Here is a 23,711-nt window from a genome sequence, read left to right on the forward strand (position 1 = left end):
ATGTTGATACTTGCTAGCATTTATCTAATTCTTCATTTTTCTAAATATTGCTGGATTTGGTCTAGTTCTGAAGATGTTCCAGGATTTTCATGCGTTGCTAGTATTACTGTATCCTCAGCGAATGTTTCAATACTTGTTTCTGTAGATACTAGTAGGTCACCTGTATAAAGGATATAGAGCACTGGTGGTCCTAAAACACTACTCTGCGGCTCCTGATGTTATGGGAAATTCATCTGCTGTTTTGTAGCTTACTCTAGTTTTTAACGGTCTTTTGAAAAGAAATAAGATACTGAAGTACTCCAATAGTACGATTTCTTCAATTTTGTAGATTCCAGGATGGTAAACCACATCAAAGCTTGGCTCATTTTCAAGAATAGAGACGCTAGAATGACACTTCATTTAGATTTATTCCCTGTTTCTGTATTAGAATGATTATTGCAGTTTTCAACAGTTTAACCAATATATTTTCTTGACAGCTTTTGAAGCATTTGTATTGAAATTTGGTTGAAATTCTAAATAAGTCATGTTATTCTGTAATCAATTTCCCAGAAATCGTTACATGCATGAAGGTGAATTTGAGCTTATTCAAAGCGTTTCGAACAATGTACCTTTTTCTAAAAAGAGTAGTTTCTCAATGTACATTATTTGATAAGGATTAGTGTACCTATATTTTTGCCATACAGGTGGCATACATTTTTTTCTTTCACTAAACAATGTATTTCGTTCCTGTTGAAAATTATTTTTTTAAAAGCTTTCAAACTAATAGCAAAAAGAATCTAATAATTTTTCTCCAAGATTACTAAGATGCAATTATAGTTTCACTTGTAACAATTTTAAATAAGTACATTTACTTGTTAGTAGAAACAAAACAATGTTCAAAGAAAGATATTAATTTCAACAATACACAAGTTTTTGTTAATCACATAATTCCAACCTCGCCAGTAATTTGAGTATTAGATTTTTTTAATTGTATGTCACTACTAAGTTAAGTAGGAACGTGATATAATTAAAAATAAACTTACTTTAGAATGGGAATGCATGTAGGCCAATCCTTCAAGTCCTTCAGTGGAAGACGGTCGGGAAATGGGACTATACACTTGCTGTCTTGTAACTGGTTCAGGATCTTTAGGTGTAGGGGGTGGTTCTGAGTTAGGCACTTTAACGTTCACTCTTTCTGGACGGGGAGGCAAATTTGCATTAACAACTGATCTAGATGACAATGTAGCAGTACCTTGGATATCACTCATATCAACTGCTGCATTTATTATTGATTGATTGGATATTTCAAGTGTTCGTTCAATTTCACCGGACATTAAGTCCCCTGCAATATAAATAGCTACTGATAAAATACTTAATTCAAAACTTTCATATTAATGTTTATGTATAGGAATAGTTAGACACAGTCATTCATTTCTAGAAATCACATCAGCTAAATTCTAAAATTGATTTTATTAAATTAATGAGATTATTTTGACAAAACACGTTTATCATTTTTTTTCTACGCCCTATCTTTGAAGTACCTTGTATTTAATCAGTTTGTAGCGCTTTAGGCGGTTGTTTATGGTTAGAGGGAAAAATAGTAAAATAGCTTTAAAAAGTGTCGTACCGTTAACTTTTTTAACGCTTTCCTTAAGCTAACACAGTTTAGTGCAATTCGTCCACACTTTTATTGAAAAAAATATCGAGTCACCTTTGATTTTGACATGGCAATACATGAAATGATTTGACTTTAATCAGTATTTTGATTAGTCTTTATTTAGTGGCGGCTTTCTATTATTATTATTATTATTATTGTTAAGACGGGGGCTGAAGATTCAGAGACGAAATATATACTCCTGAAAAACCGCGATCAGTCTTTCTCCACACCTGCTCTCCTCAGTACTTCTTCATTCGTCATGTGCTTGGTCCATGGTATCCATAGAAGTCTGCGCAACAGCCACATTGCCATTGTTTCTATTCTGTTTAAGGATCTCACTTTTAGGGAGTACGTCTCCACACCATACAAAAGGGCTGGCCAAATATAACATTTTATCACCCTCAATCTAAGGTTAAGGGGGACTTATCGGTGGATTAGGAACTTATTAAACATTGTAAAAGCTGATTTTGCAATTGCTATCCGAGTTTTAACTTCCTCGTCCCAATTCCATTTTTCATTTAACATACATCTAAGGTATTTAAATTTAATGACTCTCTCCATGTTATTTCGATTGACAAGTAATTGAGCTTCTCCGTGTTGTTGTCTGCTTATGACCATTAGTTTGGTTTTATGCGCGTTTATTGTGAGTCCGTATTTAGTTCCAATTTCGTTGATAGAATTGACTAGCTCTTGAAGGTCTTCTACGTTGTCGGCTAATATCGCAGTATCGTAAACATACCTAATATTATTTATGAGAGTTCCATTTACTATAATGCCTTTTTGATGGTCTTTTATTGCCAGCTGAAAAATTCATTCTACATATATGTTAAATAGCATGGGTGAGAGTATGCATCCTTGACGGACTCCTTAAGTATCTGAAGGTGTTCCATATTTAGAAAGCCGCTAGTTATAAGTTCCACTGTTTGATCTTTTGTATGATCCTTGATGTCTTTACTATCAATATCAACATCCTCTAGGATGTCAAACATTAAGTCATGCCGAATGGAGTCAAATGCTTTTTGGTAGTCTATGTGAGCAATTCACAGAATACAAAAATAAATTGTGATTCACAAACTTTACAAGGAACTAAAAACAGGAGTTTTTTAAACCAACCTTCAACATCATATGAGAATCAAGAGACCAATTTAACTGTTACGAATATCCACTTCTTAAAAGATGCTTCATCTGGTAATAAAACAGTTTTCAATATTCAAATTGCGAATTAAAACAAAAATATATCATTTAGCGTTAGATTTTCTTAATATCGTTACTGTAATTTATCGAAAGAGCTGAATTAAAATATCCCAAATTTGTATTTCAATTTTATTTTTTTGTATAGGGCTGTAGAAAAAATGTGTGCAACATGAGCATAAAGTGTTTTTATTTACTCAAGAAATTATTGGGAACGTGACAAGGAAACACTAAAGTGGACCAACTTTAATATATTTTCAGAGCTTTCGAATACTTATGTATTCATCGTCTTGGAAATAATTAATTATGATTTGCAATGGTTTTAAATTGTATTAATTCTTGTATAAATTTGAAATTCATGGGATTCAAAATTCAATATTCAAAATGAGGTGTGATAGAAATATTAGTTAATTGAAATATTTCAATTAATCAATACATCAACCAATAGAAACGTTTAAGGCATAACTACATAGATTTCTTAGATAATAATGAATAAGTGGAAAAAGGGATAAATGTAGAAGAGACAGAAAAGATTGAGAAATATGTTTAAGAGCATTTGATAGATTATAGTTTGTTAAAGAATTTGGAAAACACAAAAATCAGAGTGATATAGAATGAAGAGTTCAAGAGTATTATAAGTAAAGAGAGAACTTACCAATTGTTCTTGTCGCCAATATTCCATCTGTAGGTGTATAGGGCAATTGTTGATGTGCTAATTTCTCTTGAGAAAGATGTCTACGAAGCGCCAATTTAGCTGGAGAGACTTGGGTGTAATCTGGTTGCTCAGGATTTAAACTTCGATCAACATTTAAATGCCTATCAGAATTCGAATGTCTGTCTGAATGCAGATGTCTATCTGAGTTAATGTGTCTTTCAGAGTTTATCTGTCTCTCGGTATTCAAATGCCTTTCAGGATTGAAATGTCGGTCATGTGATATATGCCTATCTTGATTCAAATGTCTATCTGAATTTAAATGTCTCTCGTGATTCACTTGAGTATTGTACTGAAGAACGGGTGCTTGGCTTGGTTTAGGTCTATTTTGAACATCCTCATTTAATACTGAAGTGATTATACTTTTCAATCGATCTTCAAAATTTGTTAATCGAGGTGGTTCCTGTCCCTTCACAATATTGTTGTTGATTTGAACGTTGGGTATATTTCCAGTTGGATAACTGTGAGTAGTTTTCTGTCGTTTTGTCATAGGCATAGGAGCAGGCATATTATTACGTACTAATGATTTTTGGTGGTTTTGATGGTTATATGTGCTTTGCAAAGATTTGGAGGAGTTGCTAAGTATTTGAGGCACTTTATTGTTAATAGCAGACATTTTACTAGCCTCTATTTTCCTCCCCGTCTCAAGAATTTTCTGTGCTAAAATTTCAGGATTTTGTTCCTCTATTTTTGCTATGTCTGGTACGTCGGGCCAATCTTGAGAACGAGCTCTATACTCCCGGGATTTTCTAGAGACCTTCACAGGCTGCTGTTGTTGTCTGGCAGCTAGCACCTGTGCTTGTTTCCTTTCTTCACTTTTTTGTAAAGTAATGATATCTCCTTCTAATTTGGATACCTCATTTTGAAGCTTCTTTCTATGTGCTAAAGTTGAAGATATCTCTCTCAATATATAATCTTGGGCAACACTAGGGGAAAGATCTGAAGCTACTGACCCAACATATTTTTCACAAACTTCTGCTTGCCTTTGAAGTACCAAATTATCCCTTTCTGCCTCCAAATTAGCTACCTGTCCTTGTAGTTTGCTAGCTTTCGCCTGAAGTTCCTTATGACGACAAACAATTTCCTTTGCTTTAGCTAAGAGATCAACAGGAGAAGTAGCATTAATGCCTAATTCGCACATCCTAGCTTTTAGTAGTGCCACACTATCATCAATGAGAACTTTAATTTGTTTTTCCAATTGTGCAGCACGACTTTTCAACTTTCTATTTCTCTCCTTTTCGTCTTCAATTTGTGAATCTATCATCACTTTGTAATTCGGATTTTTCATGTGATGTAGCATTTGCATATACTGACCTTTGAACATATCCAGAAGAACCTGCAAACCATAAGGAGTTTCTGCGGGTTGTTCAGGAATATCCAATTCATTGTGCACTATTAGATCTGAACTTAATGTGGTCAGTTTTTGATCAACGCAGCCAGGTGCTGGAGGAGGTTTCTTTCCTGCAGCTTGTGGTGAAGTACTTAACAGAGTTTCATTGTGTAAAAGATCTAATCCATTTATTTTTATCTGTTTTTTAGTTTTGGCTTTCTTCACACGACCTCTACGAGGTTTCGCCCCTATTTTTTGGTTAGTTTTATCTTGCTGCTGTTGAATGGCAGATTTAGGACCTCTATTTACCTTTCGTCTTAACTTCTTTGGTTGACGTTTATTCTAAAAATATACTCTAAATCAATAGCGAACTTAAGATTGAAATATAATGAACATATTATTAAGAGCAGTATTTTTTATTGCATACCTTTGCTGATGACGTTTCATCTTCAGACTGACTGCTTTTGCCTTTAACGGAACAATAGTCAGACCAAGCTTTTCGTGTTGTTGGTCCAAAACTACTATCGGGATCGTCAAAATCTGAATCTGAAGACGAATCCATCAGTTGTTTGGATAAATCTCTTTTTGCTCTATCTCTTGCTCCCCTGTTACTGGTGGTAGTTGAATTCGAATTCGAATTATCATCTTCGCCGTTCTAAAAGTAAATTTTTAGATAGAAAAAATATTATAGTAGTGAATAAGAATTTGATTAAGTTGCCGAAGAAAATGATAATATCTAAATAATATAGTCGACGAACTATTTCGAATATAAGTTTTGGACCTCTCCCAAGTTTGTTATTCAGTCACCAAACTGTAGTGAATCATCAATTTCGTTATAACTGATCGCATAAATAGAAACTGACAGTACTGTTAGTGAATGTTTTTAGATCAGGAAAACGAGCTGAAACATCAACTCAAAATAAACAGAGAAAGAGGAAATTTATCATAAAGCAATCAAAGTTATAGGCAAAAATAATAATAATAAATTTGAGACTGCACAGGAAAATTCCACGTCGGGAAAAATAAACCAGTTTAAATATTCAGGGGTAATAGTTGCGAGAAAGTCAGAAAAAAATTTGTAGTTATAAAGATAATGAAAGAAAAAACGACGGATCCGTGATATAAAAACTTTGAAATTAGCAAAAAAAGTGTTTATGAATCAATCATAAAATAATTACATACATAGTTGAAGAAACTACGAGCGGGTAATTTTTTATCTTGTTCCAAATATTCTATGAATTGGTGATTTTATTTTACACTAATTTGAGTATTTCTAACCTAGATTGAGTGATTCAGTATTTGCGATGGCACGTTTTGATTCCCTTTTTGTATTTTGTGCTTCTTTCAATATTATTTTCGTTATTTATTTTAGCTCATTTATTATTAAACATCATTTTACTACCTAGATTGTTTTGATTATTAAAAGTATTTTTTTTTTAATTTCAATGCAGAAACATTCATTGTTATCTGTTGTCATGAAAAAAAGTGATGATTTTTTACATTAGTAATAACACTAATAATATTTTATTATGAAAGATATGTAACTATAATTTTATCCAAAATTTATACTTTTGAACATTGATGAAATGAAAATTTTAAGATTATAAAATTTAAAAATGTGAATTATAAAACATAAAAAATTTAAATTTGAAAGCTTCCCAGAGGGAATTTATTGAATAAACTTACCTTTAGTTGTGGTTTCTTCAGTCTCTGAAAGTATCTCTCCAATTTGGTACGATCTATGATGTGCAAATAATAAGAAACAGGTTTTCCTGTCCACGATACTGATCCTCTTAGTGGCGACATTTCAGATACGTGCATAATGGTACCAATATCACTCAGATTTCTGTCCGTTATTCGAAAATTTAGAGGACAAAAGCTTTTAGAAGAAACAATTTTTGCGCCGTCTTTCAAATCAGCAAACCTCTCCTTCAGTTGATGATCCACAGCAGGACCAAAAGCAAAATTGTTAACAAAAACAATAGTTGCTTGATTAATTTTTTCTCTGTGTTCTTCTGTCAAGAAATCTCCTTTAAGAAGTTTGTATTCTCCATACTTTTTTCCATACCACTGCATCCAAGTACGAAAATTTCTATTCATACTCTCGGCGTAACGACTAGGCACTTCTGCTCGTTCGATTCCCAGACAACTTTTGCACGGTGTAGCCGCTGCCATCTGGAGGACAACTTGTCCGACCCCAGAGCCGAGATCAATGAATACATCATCTGACGTAATTTCAATCTGATCTATCATCTGACATACGAGGTCATACGACGTTTCGCCATAGACTTCTGGGGAAAATGGTTCATACTGGTTCAACTTCTCTGGATCTGTCACTGCAGCATTGTAGGTTTGTTGAAGGATATGTCGCAATAAACCTCTGGATGGATAGTTAGCAGTGCGATGAGCTGACAATGATGTACCTTTCTCCTAGGAAAAACGGTATACCTATCTTAAGTTTGCTAGTACAACAACTACAAATACATGTCTACGTAGGTTTCTATATTATATTCAATCGGAAAGCAGAAAATATTCATAAACTCAAAATTGGGCGCTAGGATCACTGTTTTAGTTATTATTGTCACTATTGTGGTATTTATTATTTATAAATGAACAGCATTATTTTCAATTTTTATTGGTGAAAAGTAGTGGCTGAAACTGGAACAATGAAGTGTGTTCCAGAAGTATCGAGCCTATCTTCATATTAGTTTTCGGAATTGTCGTAGTGCATTCGACAAATTAGTTTCAACCGTCCCTTTGTCAAACCAGTACTCTTGATTCCGGTAAAGAATCAAAAGTCTCAGGGAGCTCGGTAGGAATGTACGGAGACTGACGTTCTTTGGTAAATATTGCTGCACAATGTTTGGAGAAGCAACAAATCACCGCTTGTCTAAATCTATGGCCGTTATCTTCTGACTGCTTCATGAAATATTTACAACATTGCATTATTCTTTAGCGACCTGTCATAGTACAACACCTTCATACCCAATGAACACAGTCAACAATACATCCAACCTTTCGGTCATTTCTTATAATGCCAGTTTTGGCGCTGTTGATATATGAAGGTAATCTCGATATTTCTTACACAAACATCTAACCTAACTGTATACGAGTAGTACTTAAATTTCACTTTATAATAGTTATATACGATATAAGTATCGTAAAGTTTCATATTAAGTTATGCAATGGAATATAATCATAAAGTTTCGTAATATGAATTCACGACATAAACATTGTATAAAATTTTATCTACTATCAAGATTGTTTTATTTAATAAAAATTAATAATCATTAGTTTAATCTAGACATTTACCGATGTGAAAGACGACGTTAGCTAACAAAGCTGAAATCAATAATATTAATAAGAACAAATATAGTAACCTAATGATATTGTGTTGTTACTAAGTACTGTGTTTGGTGGCATTTGAATTGGACAATAATCAGCCTCAATTGGCGATTTTTTTGAGACTTTGAATTGGAAATTAGGAAGGTGAAACATGAATAATTACGAAGAAAATAATATGTATTCAGATATAGAATTCACAGGCAACGAAGAAATAATATATTTAATTCTCGCAGAATCTAGAAATAGATGCGAGAAGAAAATATACATATCGGTGGTGTTTTGGAGAGTTTTATTAGCCTATTTTTTCGAAATATCATTTTAAATGGGAATTCACTATTCCGTGTCAAATACTACCACCAATTAGACATTAGCAATTAAAAAAAACTATTCGCTCTCTTAAAACGAGAAAGTGAAAGAAGTACCAAAAAAATCGACCATTTTTCAAAAAATGAAATATATAAATTTTTAAAAGAATCAAGATTATTTAAATATTTAATATTAAAGTTATATAAGTTTATTTGGAAGTTTCGTGTATAAAAGTTAGCAACTATCGAACCAATGAAACTTTTATAATATTTGTGATAATGAATTGTTTATTAACGTGCAAATTTCAAATACCAAAACTAAAATTAAACAAGAGTTAGTGGCCATCCATAAATGACGTCACACTAATTTTAAGACTTTTGAACCTCTCCTCCCGTCGTTGTCACATTTTTATAATCCCCTCTTCTGATGTGACGTCGTACATTTTTCAAATTTATGTATTTAAAAATAGTTCAGTGAAAACATTATTTTTTGAGAAAAAACACAAAAGTCTCCTTCTTTTGGTCATTTTTACTATTCTTTGATTTTGATTCATCTTCAATGTCATCATTATGTTTTAACCTTTTCGATAAGGTGTTAATTTCATCTTGTATGACTTGTTTATTTTTGTCAGCATAGGCTGCACATTTTGAAACAATTCATCATATTGAAAATATTAAAATAATTAAAATGGGTAAACTATGATTGTCACTCGGAAAAAGTCAATCGTCAAGTAAATAATGGGAATGTTTTGAAGTCACTGTGCCGGTGCGTGTAGTACTTGTCGAGGGAAATATCCTTCATAATCGTTAATTTTGTTCACTACAAAAGGTAAAAGTGTACTTCTCAACCTGTACGAGTGAACACTTTTGGGCGCATATTAAGATCAATTGTCTCTTTCTACATAAACAAATTCAGAAGGATACTTTTCGAAGATTCTCCGCGTCGTTTCTTGCTAATACCTGTACGGATGTACTTTAAAAAGACATGGAGGGAAACTGTTTATATTCATACTTGTATAAACGCCTGTAGCTGAGACGTAATTCAGTAAGTAGTATGCTAAACATACTAAGAAAGATAAACAATATTTTTATCCACTTATTCATAATAAATATTCAAACATTTTTCAATGAAGATTATTCATGAATTTCAATATTGTCGTGATATATATTATTTTTATTTAAATATATTCAAATTGTGTGATGTGAATTTTGGTTTCCGCACATTAAAGTATTACCTTGTTTTGCGTTCATTGAACTTGATTCTATTTGCAATTTTAAATTATTTTTAAAATGTGTCCTCGAATTAAATTTAAAAATAAAATTTATAGTTATGAAACTAAGGAATAAGTAGTATTCAAATATTTTCCTTTACTGGTGCAGACGTACACTCACTCGGGGTAATTAGAGATAGGTTAGATTGAAAACCACCCCAAAAAACATGAAGGGTATTACAAAACCCATTTGGAACTTTGATGATCGAACAAGATGATATTTTCCAAACAAAATCGTTGATACAGACAGTCTTGCAACAAAATATATTTTACTGGTAAAATGAGGTTAACACAAAATCAAAGATTTGAATATATGGTAATTATACACTAGAAAATCGAAAAATGGATGGATTTTAATGATCTTGGTATCAAAATGTTCCATTTTACGGCGGATTTATAAAAAAAATACGAAAATTAAAAGAAATAAATATTTTTTACAGTTTCATGACTTTAAATGCAAAAAAATGACTTTCTACATATAATCCTAAAACTGTTTCTGACGTCGTGGAATCAAGTTCGTATATTTTTTTTCGCAATTTACATAAAAAAATGAATATTTTGAAAAAAAAAATTTCAAAAAAGTTAATTTCATGAAACTGTAAAAAATATTTATTTTTTTTAATTTTCGTATTTTTTGTTATAAATCCGCCGTAAAATGGAACATTTTGAGACCAAGATCATTAAAATCCATCCATTTTTCGACTTTCTATAGTCAACCTAACCTAACCTAACCTAACCCAAAAACCAGGTGACCGCGAAAGTGTATAATTACCATAATTTTTTGTAAAGGATTATTTTGCAAAACCGTTTTTTTTTACGATTTAAAACAGTAAAACTATGAGAAATTTTCATTTCAGCTATTTCTACCAATTTTTTTTATAAATCCGCCGTAAAATGGAACATTTTGAGACCAAGATCATTAAAATCCATCCATTTTTCGATTTTCTAGAGCCAAAAAATCAGGTGACCGTGAAAGTGTATAATAACCGAATATATTTCAAAATAGACGTTTAATGAGGAATGTTCTACTGAATTAAAAGCACATTCGGGTAAAGAATTATCCAGGCGATTCAGAATTTTGAAAAAGGAATTTAAAATTATCTATCTCATCCAAAACGGACTTTAAAAGTGGTTTTCTTATGTACAACTTCTATATATTAAAGTATGAATAATGCGACCTACCACAAAAGTAGCTACTTCGACTAATTGTAAAGCAGAATATCGCCGGGCTGATGAGAAGAAAAAATATAAATTTTGATTAATCTATGTTCAAAATTCAGCTAAATATGGAGTCACTGAAATAGCAGGAGAACTCGGCACTACATAACTGAGAATTTCCCGTATCATTTCTATTAAATTGATATAGGCACAAAATGTAACATATTCTAACTGGTAGGCATGCACATAACCTGCACACAAAAAGGTGGGATGTACACACGCGTTGAATCTGTGTATAAGTAAACATAAACAAGTATTTTTAACATTTTTATAACCATTCTACATGAGCAGAATACTGTATGTAATAACCTTTTATTTTCCTACAGTTACATACTTCTATCGATTCCTTTTTCAAAATACCAATTATAGATTTTGAAACCACTGATTAAGTTGAGCATTGTTTCTTTTAATCAGGCATATATTACCCAGAAATAATTAATAATAATAATTATTATTATTATTATTGTGAGCTCTTATTACATAGATCACGTGTAACACAAGTATATTTTTGTAGAATGGCATAGTATATTGAATGAATTTCGAACTAAAATTCAGTTGTCTTTAGCGTCAAAATAAGTTTCAGTTTCGATGATAAACATCAGCGCAAAATTCCTGTCTAGCTATCATCCTCTGAAGGTCATTTTCTTCTTCTTCAAATTGGGACGTTTTTCCACGATTGTCGATGACTATTATTCCATGTACATCCCAAAACACTGATTCCATCACCTTTCCAGCCGACTATTGCGTTTTTCTACACATTAGAAAACGATGTTTTGTAACATGCCTTTCGCTTCTTACGTTTTTCTTCAAACATTTTGAATATTCTTTTGTTCACGTATTCTGGTTCAGTAGTCCCTTCGGATTTATTTATTCTAACATTCGAGTTTCTGAAGAAATTAGATTCCTGATTGGTTATATTTAAAAACAATGTAAATTTAGTATTCTACTCGTACCATCTTCAGTAATTTCCATCTGTGTTCCCGTTTTCTTCCGCATTTTATATTTTTAATTGCAGCCCTCAATTGGATTCCCAGATGTTGGATTCTATTCGTTCCGTTCCCCAAATAAATATAAAATACGAATTTACATGGAAACTATTAAACAAAATTTGCTTAAAACAAAAGAAAATTAATAAAGATAACTAGAATTTTTGTGCGCACTAAAATAAAAAAGCTAAGAATATATTTGAAAAACTTACTAGAGAATAAAAAGAATAATATCACCACAAATTTACTTTGATACTTAGATAGGTAGAGGAAGATTTCGAATACACTCCGAGGTTTTATTGAATTTCTCAATAGAGTGGAAGGTGGATAACATATTAATTTCTTCAAAAACTCGAAAAAAACTCGAATGTAAATAAATCCAAAGTGACTACTGTGCCCCAATACCTGAACAAAGGAATATTCAAAATGTTTCAAGAAAAACGTAAGAGCCGAATGGCAGTTACAGTTTATTGCGATTGATAAGCTCCAAACACAACTTAGAAGAATCAATTCGTTATTATTTTTGGTCGATTATGATCTCCCGCGGCATCCACATTGAACAGAGCTTTTGCACACCCAAATATTCATTCACGATATGTCCAAAACAAAACATTCTTTTCATATCTTTCACAATAAGTTTCCCAGTATGGTTATCCAAAATTATTTTGTGGACTTTTTTATGTTTTCGTCGGTGACAACCTCTTCGTGCATTGATCTCGGTGCTAATTTCGCCTCATTGAAACCACTTCTCAATGGTTGATTTTCCTAGGGCAAAGTTCGAATAACGTTTATCAAGCCAAACCAACACACGGAATTTCTTTTTATTCATTTTTTCAAACTAACGAAAGTTGCTTCACTTAAAATGTTATAACTCACAAACTTATAGTACGTCAGTGAGGGCTAACTGAACATCATAAAAATAGAATAAAATAGCGCCATCTATGTGTCAGCCTACGAACTTTTCAGTACACATAATAATTAAATAACAATATTAATCTCAACCTTGTATACCTTTTACTAAAATTGTATGGAACCCAGACAGTGACATACTCTAAAACTCATCAAAGTAATGGGCTTATTAAATTTCAAATTCAGATGAAACCTTTCACTGTGACTGATTTGATATAACTAAATACTATATCATACTATCATTTTTATACATTTTTTAGGAATCCAGAAATATCATTTTTTTATTATTCATTTTTACGCAGTATATATAATAAAATCTATTTACAGTCACTATATAAACATTTTTTCAAATTATACTTAGAAATAAATATTGATATATAGTAATATCGGTAAAACACATTTCTGAAAACCATACTGTTCTAATGTAAATAATAAATAACCTAAATAATAATAAATTACCTTCCAGATGTAGAAAAAAATGAATTTAGATCCCAACGCCTCTATTTTTATCAAGATTAGTAATTTTTAATAAAATGTTCTTTACTGATGTCTTAACATCAGGTTAGGTGCTCTAATGGAAAATAAAATAAAGTTGTAATCAATTTATTGCTAGATTTGTAACTGTTTGTATTGCTGTCTAAATTTTATGTCAAGAAATCTAAAATCGTTTAAATTACGATATATATCAACTGTATTAACTGTACTTTAATGCTATACAGTATTGGAAAACAATTTTTACCCAACATATGAATTCAAATGCAAAATCTATAACCAACCACGTTAAATTCAAACAACCATTATTAAGTTCGGTAAAACGTCGCGATCAATTATTAAAAACAAGAAGTTTGTTTGATTTAATTTATTTGTAACATGTCTTGTCTCTTTCATTTGCATAGGAGCATTACCTTAGGACAACAAATATTAGAGAATTTACAACGACGATCCAAATACCGCGGAAATAATATTCGAATCCTTCGTAAATGCCCCTATAAGTGGAACAAATAAAGTCTAATGGTGAACTCTGTACCCCCGCTTTTATGGAGATTAGAATGTATTAAGAATATGGGTAGTAAAAATAAATTATTTTTATTCTTTTAAATACATCAACAAGAACATTTGTATTAATTACTAAGCTTTATTCTCCGGTCGATTTGTGTAGCTTAAGACTATAAAATACTACCATAAATCTATAGAGTTTCTAATTATTTTGCAAATAATACGAAAATACCATACAACACAATTCAAATAGAGGCAGACGGTTATAAACATATTATAAAAAATGAACGTGACAAAATGTGACAAAAAACTCCAGTTATTCATATACTATTTTTCAAATCTATGCAATAATTAGTTTACTTACCGATAGTTATTATTATTCGTTACGTAAAACGTAAGACATTTATTGATTAGAAAATGGATTATCAAAGTATTTCAGATCTACTGGCTCGAAAAATTTTGTATAGAAAAAATTTTGACTAAACGTTTTTGAGGTTAACAGAAGTAAAAATAAAAATGATTTATATGAGATGAGTTCCAAGTAGACGAACTACATATAATATTGGGAAAAAATTTACGGAACTAAGGAAAAATCTAGGGTAAGGTCTACAGAGCAAACTTTATGATGTGAAGAGGAAACTTTAAAAAAATGTACAAAGAATTTCAGTCGATTTGCTCACATTGTTGCCAAAGAACAGATGATCAATATTATAACAAATTCATTGAGTTTGCTAATATATATTTAATGACTTTTTATACACAACTGCATTCTCTTTTCAACTCTTGCGGGTGAAATTATCAAAAATCCCGATAATTATGTGCACTATTTTTTTTTCAATTTTTAGCCTTAGAATAAAATGGGAACATCCTAACATTAAAATTTATGGAACTTCATCCTCCTGTTCAACTCTTTGAGAGTTGAATTTTGAAAAACGCTGGAATATGCAGTTATTATTTTTTATCTTTAGCCTAGACACAACATTGGAAGATCCTAAAGTAAAGAATGTTCATATAAATTCACATCCTTTATTAAACGCCCATATAAGTGGAAAATCCAAATATTAGTGGGAGGTTAAATTATAAAATTACATGATTATAACTTTATTAGTTTCAGTAGAGTGGTGAAGAAAGAGTCAGTTAATCAGAATATGTTATTTTTTAAATTCACATTTTATAATATGTTTGAATCGACTGTTTAGATTGATTGAGAAAACAAATGTCCGAACAAACAAATTTACTCACCAAAGCCACAACACTGTCAATGGCTCTATTGAATCTATCACAAAGTGATTTCATACTCTCATAACTTCGAGTGTCATAATCACAGAGTATGTTGTTCTCTAATGGTAGTTTAAGTTCTGGAAGATCTTCACAAACCCACCTGAAACAAATATTTCGGTTAATAAAAGTTTAGTTGTAGAGTGAATCATTGATCAAGATAGGAAAAATATTTGTTTGTTTTTAATATCGTTTTCGGGTTGTTAATGTACTGAAATTGTGCAATTAACTATTATCATGGTAAAAATGAAGAAAAAATGAACTTAACCTCTAGAGGGATTTTTAAATGTATGTAGTTCGGGTTGCTAATGTACTTACATTGTGCAATAAACTGTTATCATAGTAAAAATGAATCGTTTCTTCTTTCATTATAGTAATAAAGTGTATTGAACAATTTGCCACCTATTCTCTTCTTTTTGAGGTATTCTATTCCTCTTGAATAAATTATGAAGCTATATAAATCAAGTACTAATGCATATAAAAAAATATCATTAATATAACCATTTAAGATTCATCACTTCATCTTCGATTAGAAACGTTATATCCAAAAATTCAAAAACAATAACCTTAACAGACATAGCAAAATCTGTTTGTTTACCTACATGTTTGCTCCCAAATCTGAGACTCTATTAACAATACCATTCCCCAAGTTCCACCAAGTCATTTTTCAAAGTTAGTGAATAGAAATAATCGAAGCGAGCCAGATCAGGTAAATATCGCTGATGATTTTTTTCATTTTTTCCATATTGTTTAATTGATGCAACAAAACACAAATTCGGTTGTTTTTTTTATCAAGTTCAGCAGCTATACGTGTTAGCAATTCAGCATCATACTGACCAATTATCATTTTCCATTTTCCTAAATAATCCATATGTGTAGTGAAAATAATCCATCTGTCAGATATATTTGAATTTGAAACGTGGCGGGAACTAACAATATAATCACCGTAAATAAATTATTGTCAACCTCTGAAAGTCAAACCGTACTAGTATTTGACTGCATTTCTGATCATACCTCGTATGTCTTGTTCGATTTTTCTCTGGCCTAACACTATAAAATAACTTGATTCAGATAACTTTTACAACTACGAGGTTTGTACTAAAAATGTGATGAACTATTTCTATTAAATATGAAATAATCCTTTTCAAAAGTACTTATCGTAATTGGAAAGGCACTTATCCTAATGTTGAATACAAAACTGGAAGCATTTTTGGAAGGCTTTCATCTGCGTTGTGGTGGCTTACTCAATGTGTCAAGGTGAAGATGAAAGAACTTTGCCCATTGCTCAAGATTCTAAGCACATCTTTCCACAAATACAACAGAAGCAAACAATGATGATGACCTTGATGTTCGACATGATTGAGAGCCTTTTTGAGAAGAGGTGATTCATTAAGAACTCTCAATATTGTACTCAAGGGTAACAGCCATAGATCCAAATTTGGAAGGAACATTATTTTTATTATTTATTATAATAAGGAGCCTCTAGTAAAGTTAAGGTGTATCAAATTTATTTTTCATATATAATAATACCATCACTGCAGATACTAAAACATACAACTTCGGGTTAGCTCATTTACATTTAATGATGTATTCGAGATCATACTATCTGCGTTTCAATCCTATCATTCACTTTCAAATAAATATTTGTAGATATTATAGATTACCATATTGAATTTATTTAACTAATGAAACTTCCAAGTCTAACAGCGAAAGTCATTTATGTACCTATTTGGGTACCTTCAATATTTATCTAGGTTACTGCTATGTTCTTTTTTTCATTACAACAACATAAATTCAATAGATTTTAAAAAATTTCTTCTATTCAACTTTGCAAGTCTATAGAATACTATGTGAGGTAAATACAGTGAACTTAATTATGAACACTAACATTAGAAGAGAATTAAAAAAATGGTAGGTAGTTACGTCAACTATTATAGACGCAAGTTTTAATTTTTTGTTAAGTGCGTGGATAGTTGTATTCTAAAGGCAGGTGTGCAACTAGCTACGGCTAGACCATTGAAAAACATCTGTATATAGGTACATGTATTTATAGAAAAACAGGTAGGAACCGACGGACTAATAGTACAGTCATATTAGTGGTTTCGACTCGGAATGAGGTATAAGTGAAAACTCGTATTGACCTATATTATGAAATTCTAGAAGTTATCTTAAAAGTCTCAAATCCTAATGTCCACGTCTCAAGATATTCAAGGTGGAAGGTAACAAAAATCGTTTTTTTACACATTGCTCATTTCCTATGGTTTTATATTGATCATCAGTATAAATGCAAGCTTGCATTTATAGTGACTCCCACAATATGAAGAACATTGCAACCTCGATTTCCTATATTATTGAAGTTGTAAATGATTGTATTAATCTGGAACAGGCTGTGATATTGTCAGTATACCGCACAATCTATCCTCCCTACTCGTGTTCCAAATAATCACCAAACCAAGTTTGAACTTCATAATTTACTGGGCCGATGTCTCGATGCACTTGTTGATAGAATATTGGATTACTACACAAGTTTATTGAGCATAATCACTTAAAGAAGCGCATATACACATACGAAGATGATCCATAACGTTCGCACATTGTCAAGCATTAACGAGACGTAAAGTACGTAAAGGACAATTTTTCTCTTGAAATACTAGTTGATTTAAATTGAGAAAAGTACAGCCGTTAAGTGCGTGCAAAAATTTTTTGGTTCAAACATTTCTTTTACCAAATTTTTTAAAGAACACTTCTTCTTGATATGCGTTAAATTGGAATGGCAAGCAAATTAATACCTCCCCTCTTATGAGGACAATCTTGAAAATCTAAATAGCTTGTTAATAGCAATAAAATCATAGAAATCAAGAATCAAGATATTGGCCTTTAACCTGAATATCTTAAAACAAAATGGAGATTTATACCAGTTTTTAAAATATTATATCTCATTCCGAAGTTGATTTTTATTTTTGACTTATTTGACTGTACTATAAGTAACACTCTTGCTCGAGGTAATAAAATCTGTTAGAGAATTGAAAAAAATGTAATCCTCATATTAACCCTCGGTAGGTTTGGTGAGAACAATTTCACAAAAGTGGTATCTTTGGAGATTGAAAATAACATTTTGTTCAGATATATCCAACTAAAGTTGAAAAAAAAATACGCTCTAATTTACATTTTAATACAATAATATACTTAAAAAGATCTCTACATTAAATTTCAAATATCAGATAAACGACTTACGGACGGAATATCTAAGTATAACGGGAACATAAGAATAAAATTTTTGGAAATTCTTAACACTTTTTGTTTTTTTGGTTTAAAAATAGCTCCCTTAAATTTGGCTAGAAACAATATAATATAAATGACAACTAATAACATTTGCATTTTAAAAGGTGTAAGAAATCGCAAATGAGAAAATGAATAAATTTTCATTTACTTGAACATGGCATGTAAACGCCTCAAGTTTAAATACTGGCATTATTCATTGAAAATAATTTGCACGAAGAATCGCATATTACAATGAAAGTGTTGAAACGAGTATCAAATATATTACCTATAGTAAATAATTCGTATATTTAGATAAGTTGCAATATTTTTTTATGTAGGATGGATGGTTGTACTCTGTGATATAATACAGGTAATTTTAGTTGGACCTTTGGACGTGTTTACTGATTAAATTCTCCGGAAGATGTTTAGAAAATCCTTGAAAATGTGTGTAAAGAAATAACAAAAAAGGTGTATGGAATTTTCAAAAAGTACTCTATACGTTTTTATTGCATTGAACAAAAAAAAATAAATATTGACTCTTAAAAATTAAACCATGAAAACCTTTCAAATATCAATACTATTATTAGGATAATAGGAAACTAGGAAATAAGGATAACCGTACGTCATTTAAAAGTTCAACAGATTTACAACCGTTTGAAATTATTTGAATTATGGGGGGTGGTATACACTATAGTAATACATTGACCTTGAAAGCTAACAATTGAATTGATAGAAGGGAGTTTGGGAACGACAAAGAAGGCTGTGATTCCGATCACGTAGGCACTACACTACCCCTAAATGTAGAATTTACATTTGAAATATAATGGAGTGAACTTCATTTGAACATTTGTTTTTAAAAAGATCTTTTTTTAGTTTAATAATACAGTAATACTGAAATGTTACTGCAATTTTTTAACAATTATACGTTAGTAATTAATGTGAATATTAAATTTATCACATTGACAACAATAACTTTGAAAATTCCTGTTACCCCCAATCATCGTCTTTTGTTGTTCCTATAATCGTTAAACACGAAAAAATTTAGTATGTATATTGGCCATACTAAGAGAATTTTGTAGGCTCAAAGTTAAGATAGGAAATATTGAAGTTAAAGTAGAAAGATAACATACAATTTGAATCAACCTACTGGCATTTAACTAATCCATAACTGAAAACCATTGCTGCAATGTCTTTTATCTGCTCTGTCATGGCTATCACAACCGTTCCTCATCCCTGATTGAATAATTACAACTTCTAAAGAATCTCTTAACTACATTATCACCATAATCATATTTTAACAATTCATGAACCTTTTTGGCAGTTTCTTCCTTTGCAAATACATATCTGAGACATACAAGTTGGAGTAGACAGCGTTATTTTTGCTAGTAAAATGGGAATATTTAGGAAGAATGAGAAACACGAGACGAACAAAAATAGTAAAGAATAAGCTGATGAAAAAACAAACCAAAATGATTGGAGAAATACTAAATGAAGAATCTGGATAGAAGCAAATAGCTCAGAACAGAAAATAGTGAAAAGAATTAGTGAGAAAAAAAATTTCATTATACATATATATATATATATATATATATATTTGTATTTGAAGTATTTGAAGATATATTTTAAAGTTAGTCCATTTGGGTGTTTCGTTGCCACATTCCCAAGAAGAAACCGCTCATAATATAGCTGACAAAGACTTCGTTCCAGTTCACACACACACACAAACACACACACATTTTGACTTTTCTTTAAGTCTATCAAAATATGATATTGACACTGACAATTTGCTTATTTATATTGATCTATAGATCACCTTCATCGTGAATATCAAAATAAGGATAAAATCAACTTAGAACTTTGTTTCAATAAGAAAAATTAATTTTTCCTTGCTTTTCCCATCTCAAATATATTAAATTTATTAGAATTTACAGAATAGAACTATAAATTAGTTAGATCTTTTTTATCATTTATAGCTTTTACGTTCTTATGAACGTGAACCATTGCTAAAAATTCTCTTTTTCGTGTATTAGATTCCGTTTCAAGAATTTTTGAATCTTTATAATTGAATGAATGGTTTTTTGATATTTCATGGTTCGTTAATGCAGCTCTATTTTTTTTTATCGTATTTATGACCTCTTAATCTATTTTCCAAATACTGAGATGTTTGCTCTATGTAGGCAGCGTCACAATCAAGTACAAGGCACTTGATATATAATATTACTTCTTTTGTTTTTTGGTGTTTTAGATTTTAATTTAGTGAAATATTTGGATAATGTATTATGTCCTCTATGACTTATACTAATATCATATTTATTGAAATAATTCGATAATTGTTGAGAAAGTCCTTGTACATATGGTAAAGAAAAATGTTTTATGTTTTGATGTTTCGTTTCAGATTTTGTTTTTAAATTGATTGTAGTATCTGTTTATCCTTTTCTTGAATATGTTATTTATCATTTTTTCCGGAAAATTATTTTCTTTCAATGCAGTTTTTGCTTTTTGAATAGCTAAGCATCTAAATTCAGGATCTGATCGTTGGATAGATCTATCAGCCAAACTTATTATCACTGATCTTTTTTGTGACATAGGATGACACGAATTGAAGTTTAAATATCTTGAGGACCAAGTTGGATTCGTATACAATTCTGTTTTTATGTTACTGTTAATTATATATAATGTGACATCAAGAAAATTTATTTCATTATTTTGTTCCTTTCCGATAGTAAATTGAAGTTGTTTTTTATGATAAGAATTAAATTTTTTACTTATGTTTTCAATTTGATTCTTCGGTACAGCAATAATGCAATCATCTATATATCGGAAAAAGAATGGAATATATATATCAAGTTTGCCTAGGACAGTTTCCTCAAGATCTTCCATTACCAATTGTGCTATAACACTTGAAATGGAAGCACCCATAGCGCAACCATCAATTTGTTTGTATATTTTATTTTCATATTTGAAATGTTGTTGTAAGTGTGAGTTCTATAGCTTTTATAAATTCGTCATGAGGTATTTCTGTATATTCTTTAATTTTGTCCCATTTTTCCATTAATATATTTTTCACAATGGTAATAGGAATATTTGTATATAAAGAAACCACATCTAACGAAATAAGTACATATTCATTAGGAATTTTTTTTTCAAAACTGTTATCACACATTGACTAATCAATAACTTGAAAGGTGGTGATGCTATTTTAAATTTCCTCAGATTAATCGATAACGTACCTATCTAGGCCATTTACCCATTCACTTTGCAATCATGTGGGAATAATAAATTTGAAAACAGAAACACAATTATTTGCGCATCGAATCATTATATATGGGCAAGTTTTATTTTATTTTCAATTATCTTTGTGTGCTATCCTTTAAATGTCCAAATTAGAAGGAGACTGCATTTATATTCATAAATCGATAGACGGATCATGAGAATAATAGAGGTTTCAAGTAAACTGATGAAGATAACATAGAGTATTTATACAATGCCAAAAAAAGAGTATATATATATATATATATATATATATATATATATATATATATATATAACTGTCAAAATGTAGTAAGGATTCGAGTAAGCATTAATTGATATAACTTGAAAAATTAAAAATACCAGAAAAATGGAGAATAATAATACAGTGCAACCTCGATATAAAAAATCAGAAGGGAACAAGTAAATATTCGTTACATCAAGTAATTCGTTGAACTAAGGTTTGTTATGTTGAGGTTAGGTTGGTCTAAAATTCGTTATGAGGTAAAAAAAAGTTTTATTTTTTTACGAACAAAAGCGTGTGAAACCTGTCGCGACATGAATCTCATACTATGAGATTAAGAGTTATAGATTGATGGGAACTTTATATAAAGTTTTTGGGTTGACAAAATTCGTTAATTAGAGGTATTTATACTTTTTCTTAATAGTTGAAAATTCGTTATAAAGAGGTTGTTGGTAATGGAAAGGTATATTTTACATTGACTCTTATGGATAATTCGAGGGGATTACGAAGAATTTGTTAAATCGAGGAAGTCGTTATATTAAGGTTACACTGTAGTATGATAATGGCAATAAAGGAAAGAAATGATATGAATATAAAATAATTAATAAAACTGAATATACGACAATTTGTGATGATGGTTTCGACGTAAGTGGGTATAAGTATGTTAACAAAGCAAATGAAATTGGTTCCGACGATTTGATTAGGCCGTATATATAAATACAACAAAAAACAGCGATTTTGATCTACTGTTAGAGCTTATAAAATGTTTAGGATAGGGAAAAAGGATGGAATGTTAAGCAACTTACACAACATACCTTTCCATTGGTACCCTCAAGTTTTTAAAAAAATTTGTAAATTGCCGGCCAGTCAAATTCATTTCGGCAATTTGATAAAAATGTCTCGAGTTTTAGCCTTGATTCTAACTGTCATGCCGTTCACCAAATCAAGAATGTTAATGTACAGTAATATACAAAAAAATACCAAAGTAAAAATAAAAAAAAATAAAAATAAAGCTAATTTTGTTTGGTTCACCTGTATCATGAGTAAATAATAATTTATTCCTTCGTGATGATTGGGAAAGCACCTGTAATTATATAGATGACTAAGTATCAATTATATATTCAAGAGCATCAATAAATATATGCTAGAAATGTAAATCGCGCGAGAAAGCGTTCTTATTAGTTGAGTAAAATTTAAAAAAAAAATTATATACAAGGTAATCCTAAATATTAATTTGAAAAATATATTTATAGATCTCCATATACACGTATGTTTAGTACGTCGGAAGGAAATTTCATATTCCGTGTTTTTCTCAAAGACATATTAGCACATCTAATCAATTATAACACAAGCCTAAAAAAATTTTTTATGGCGCAGCTCATTTTGTATCTATATTCAATAAAATATTTAGTGTACAATATATAGACAACCGTCATTTCAACTCATAAGCTGACAGCTAGTTTATCCACTAAACTCATTTTTAATTTTTTTATCAGAGACGTAGACCTTTCTCAGGAACGTACTGAGTTACTAACGTCATGAATACAATAAAAAAAATGCCTTTACTCAGACGTTCTAGTATCTACATACCGCAAGAGATTGAAAATTTTATGTATAGCTGTTATGTGAATGGTATGCTGATTTTCATGGGTTTGCTGATATATTAGTCCAATGAATGACGTCTCTTTATTGACAAGAACAAAGTCTCAAAGGAGTTTTACATAATAAAAATGAATATAATGCTGCCGATCCAATTGATCACACAACATGTATGAAGAAG

The 23,711-nt window shown here is 30.6% G+C and overlaps 1 protein-coding gene across 3 annotated transcripts in view; it reads right to left on the bottom strand.

Annotated features, from left to right (window-relative positions):
* LOC130450726 (histone-lysine N-methyltransferase, H3 lysine-79 specific) overlaps positions 1–23,711 on the bottom strand; it is a 70,466-nt gene that overhangs the window by 22,776 nt on the left and 23,979 nt on the right. For 2 of the 3 annotated variants that reach the window (XR_008910612.1, XM_056789309.1), the window contains exons 3-7: positions 15,142–15,280; positions 6,556–7,299; positions 5,297–5,524; positions 3,483–5,211; positions 1,023–1,321 (exon numbers count right to left, since the gene is read on the bottom strand). Coding sequence is in view for 2 of the 3 variants with exons in the window: in XM_056789309.1 (XP_056645287.1) it covers positions 1,023–1,321; positions 3,483–5,211; positions 5,297–5,524; positions 6,556–7,299; positions 15,142–15,280 (3,139 nt within the window). In the remaining variant the exon portion in view is untranslated. The remainder of the gene's footprint in view (positions 1–1,022; positions 1,322–3,482; positions 5,212–5,296; positions 5,525–6,555; positions 7,300–15,141; positions 15,281–23,711) is intronic. The other variant, XM_056789310.1, reaches the window with a different exon arrangement.

The sequence above is a fragment of the Diorhabda sublineata genome, chromosome X (assembly GCF_026230105.1).
Source record: "Diorhabda sublineata isolate icDioSubl1.1 chromosome X, icDioSubl1.1, whole genome shotgun sequence".
Classification (NCBI taxonomy): domain Eukaryota; kingdom Metazoa; phylum Arthropoda; class Insecta; order Coleoptera; family Chrysomelidae; genus Diorhabda; species Diorhabda sublineata.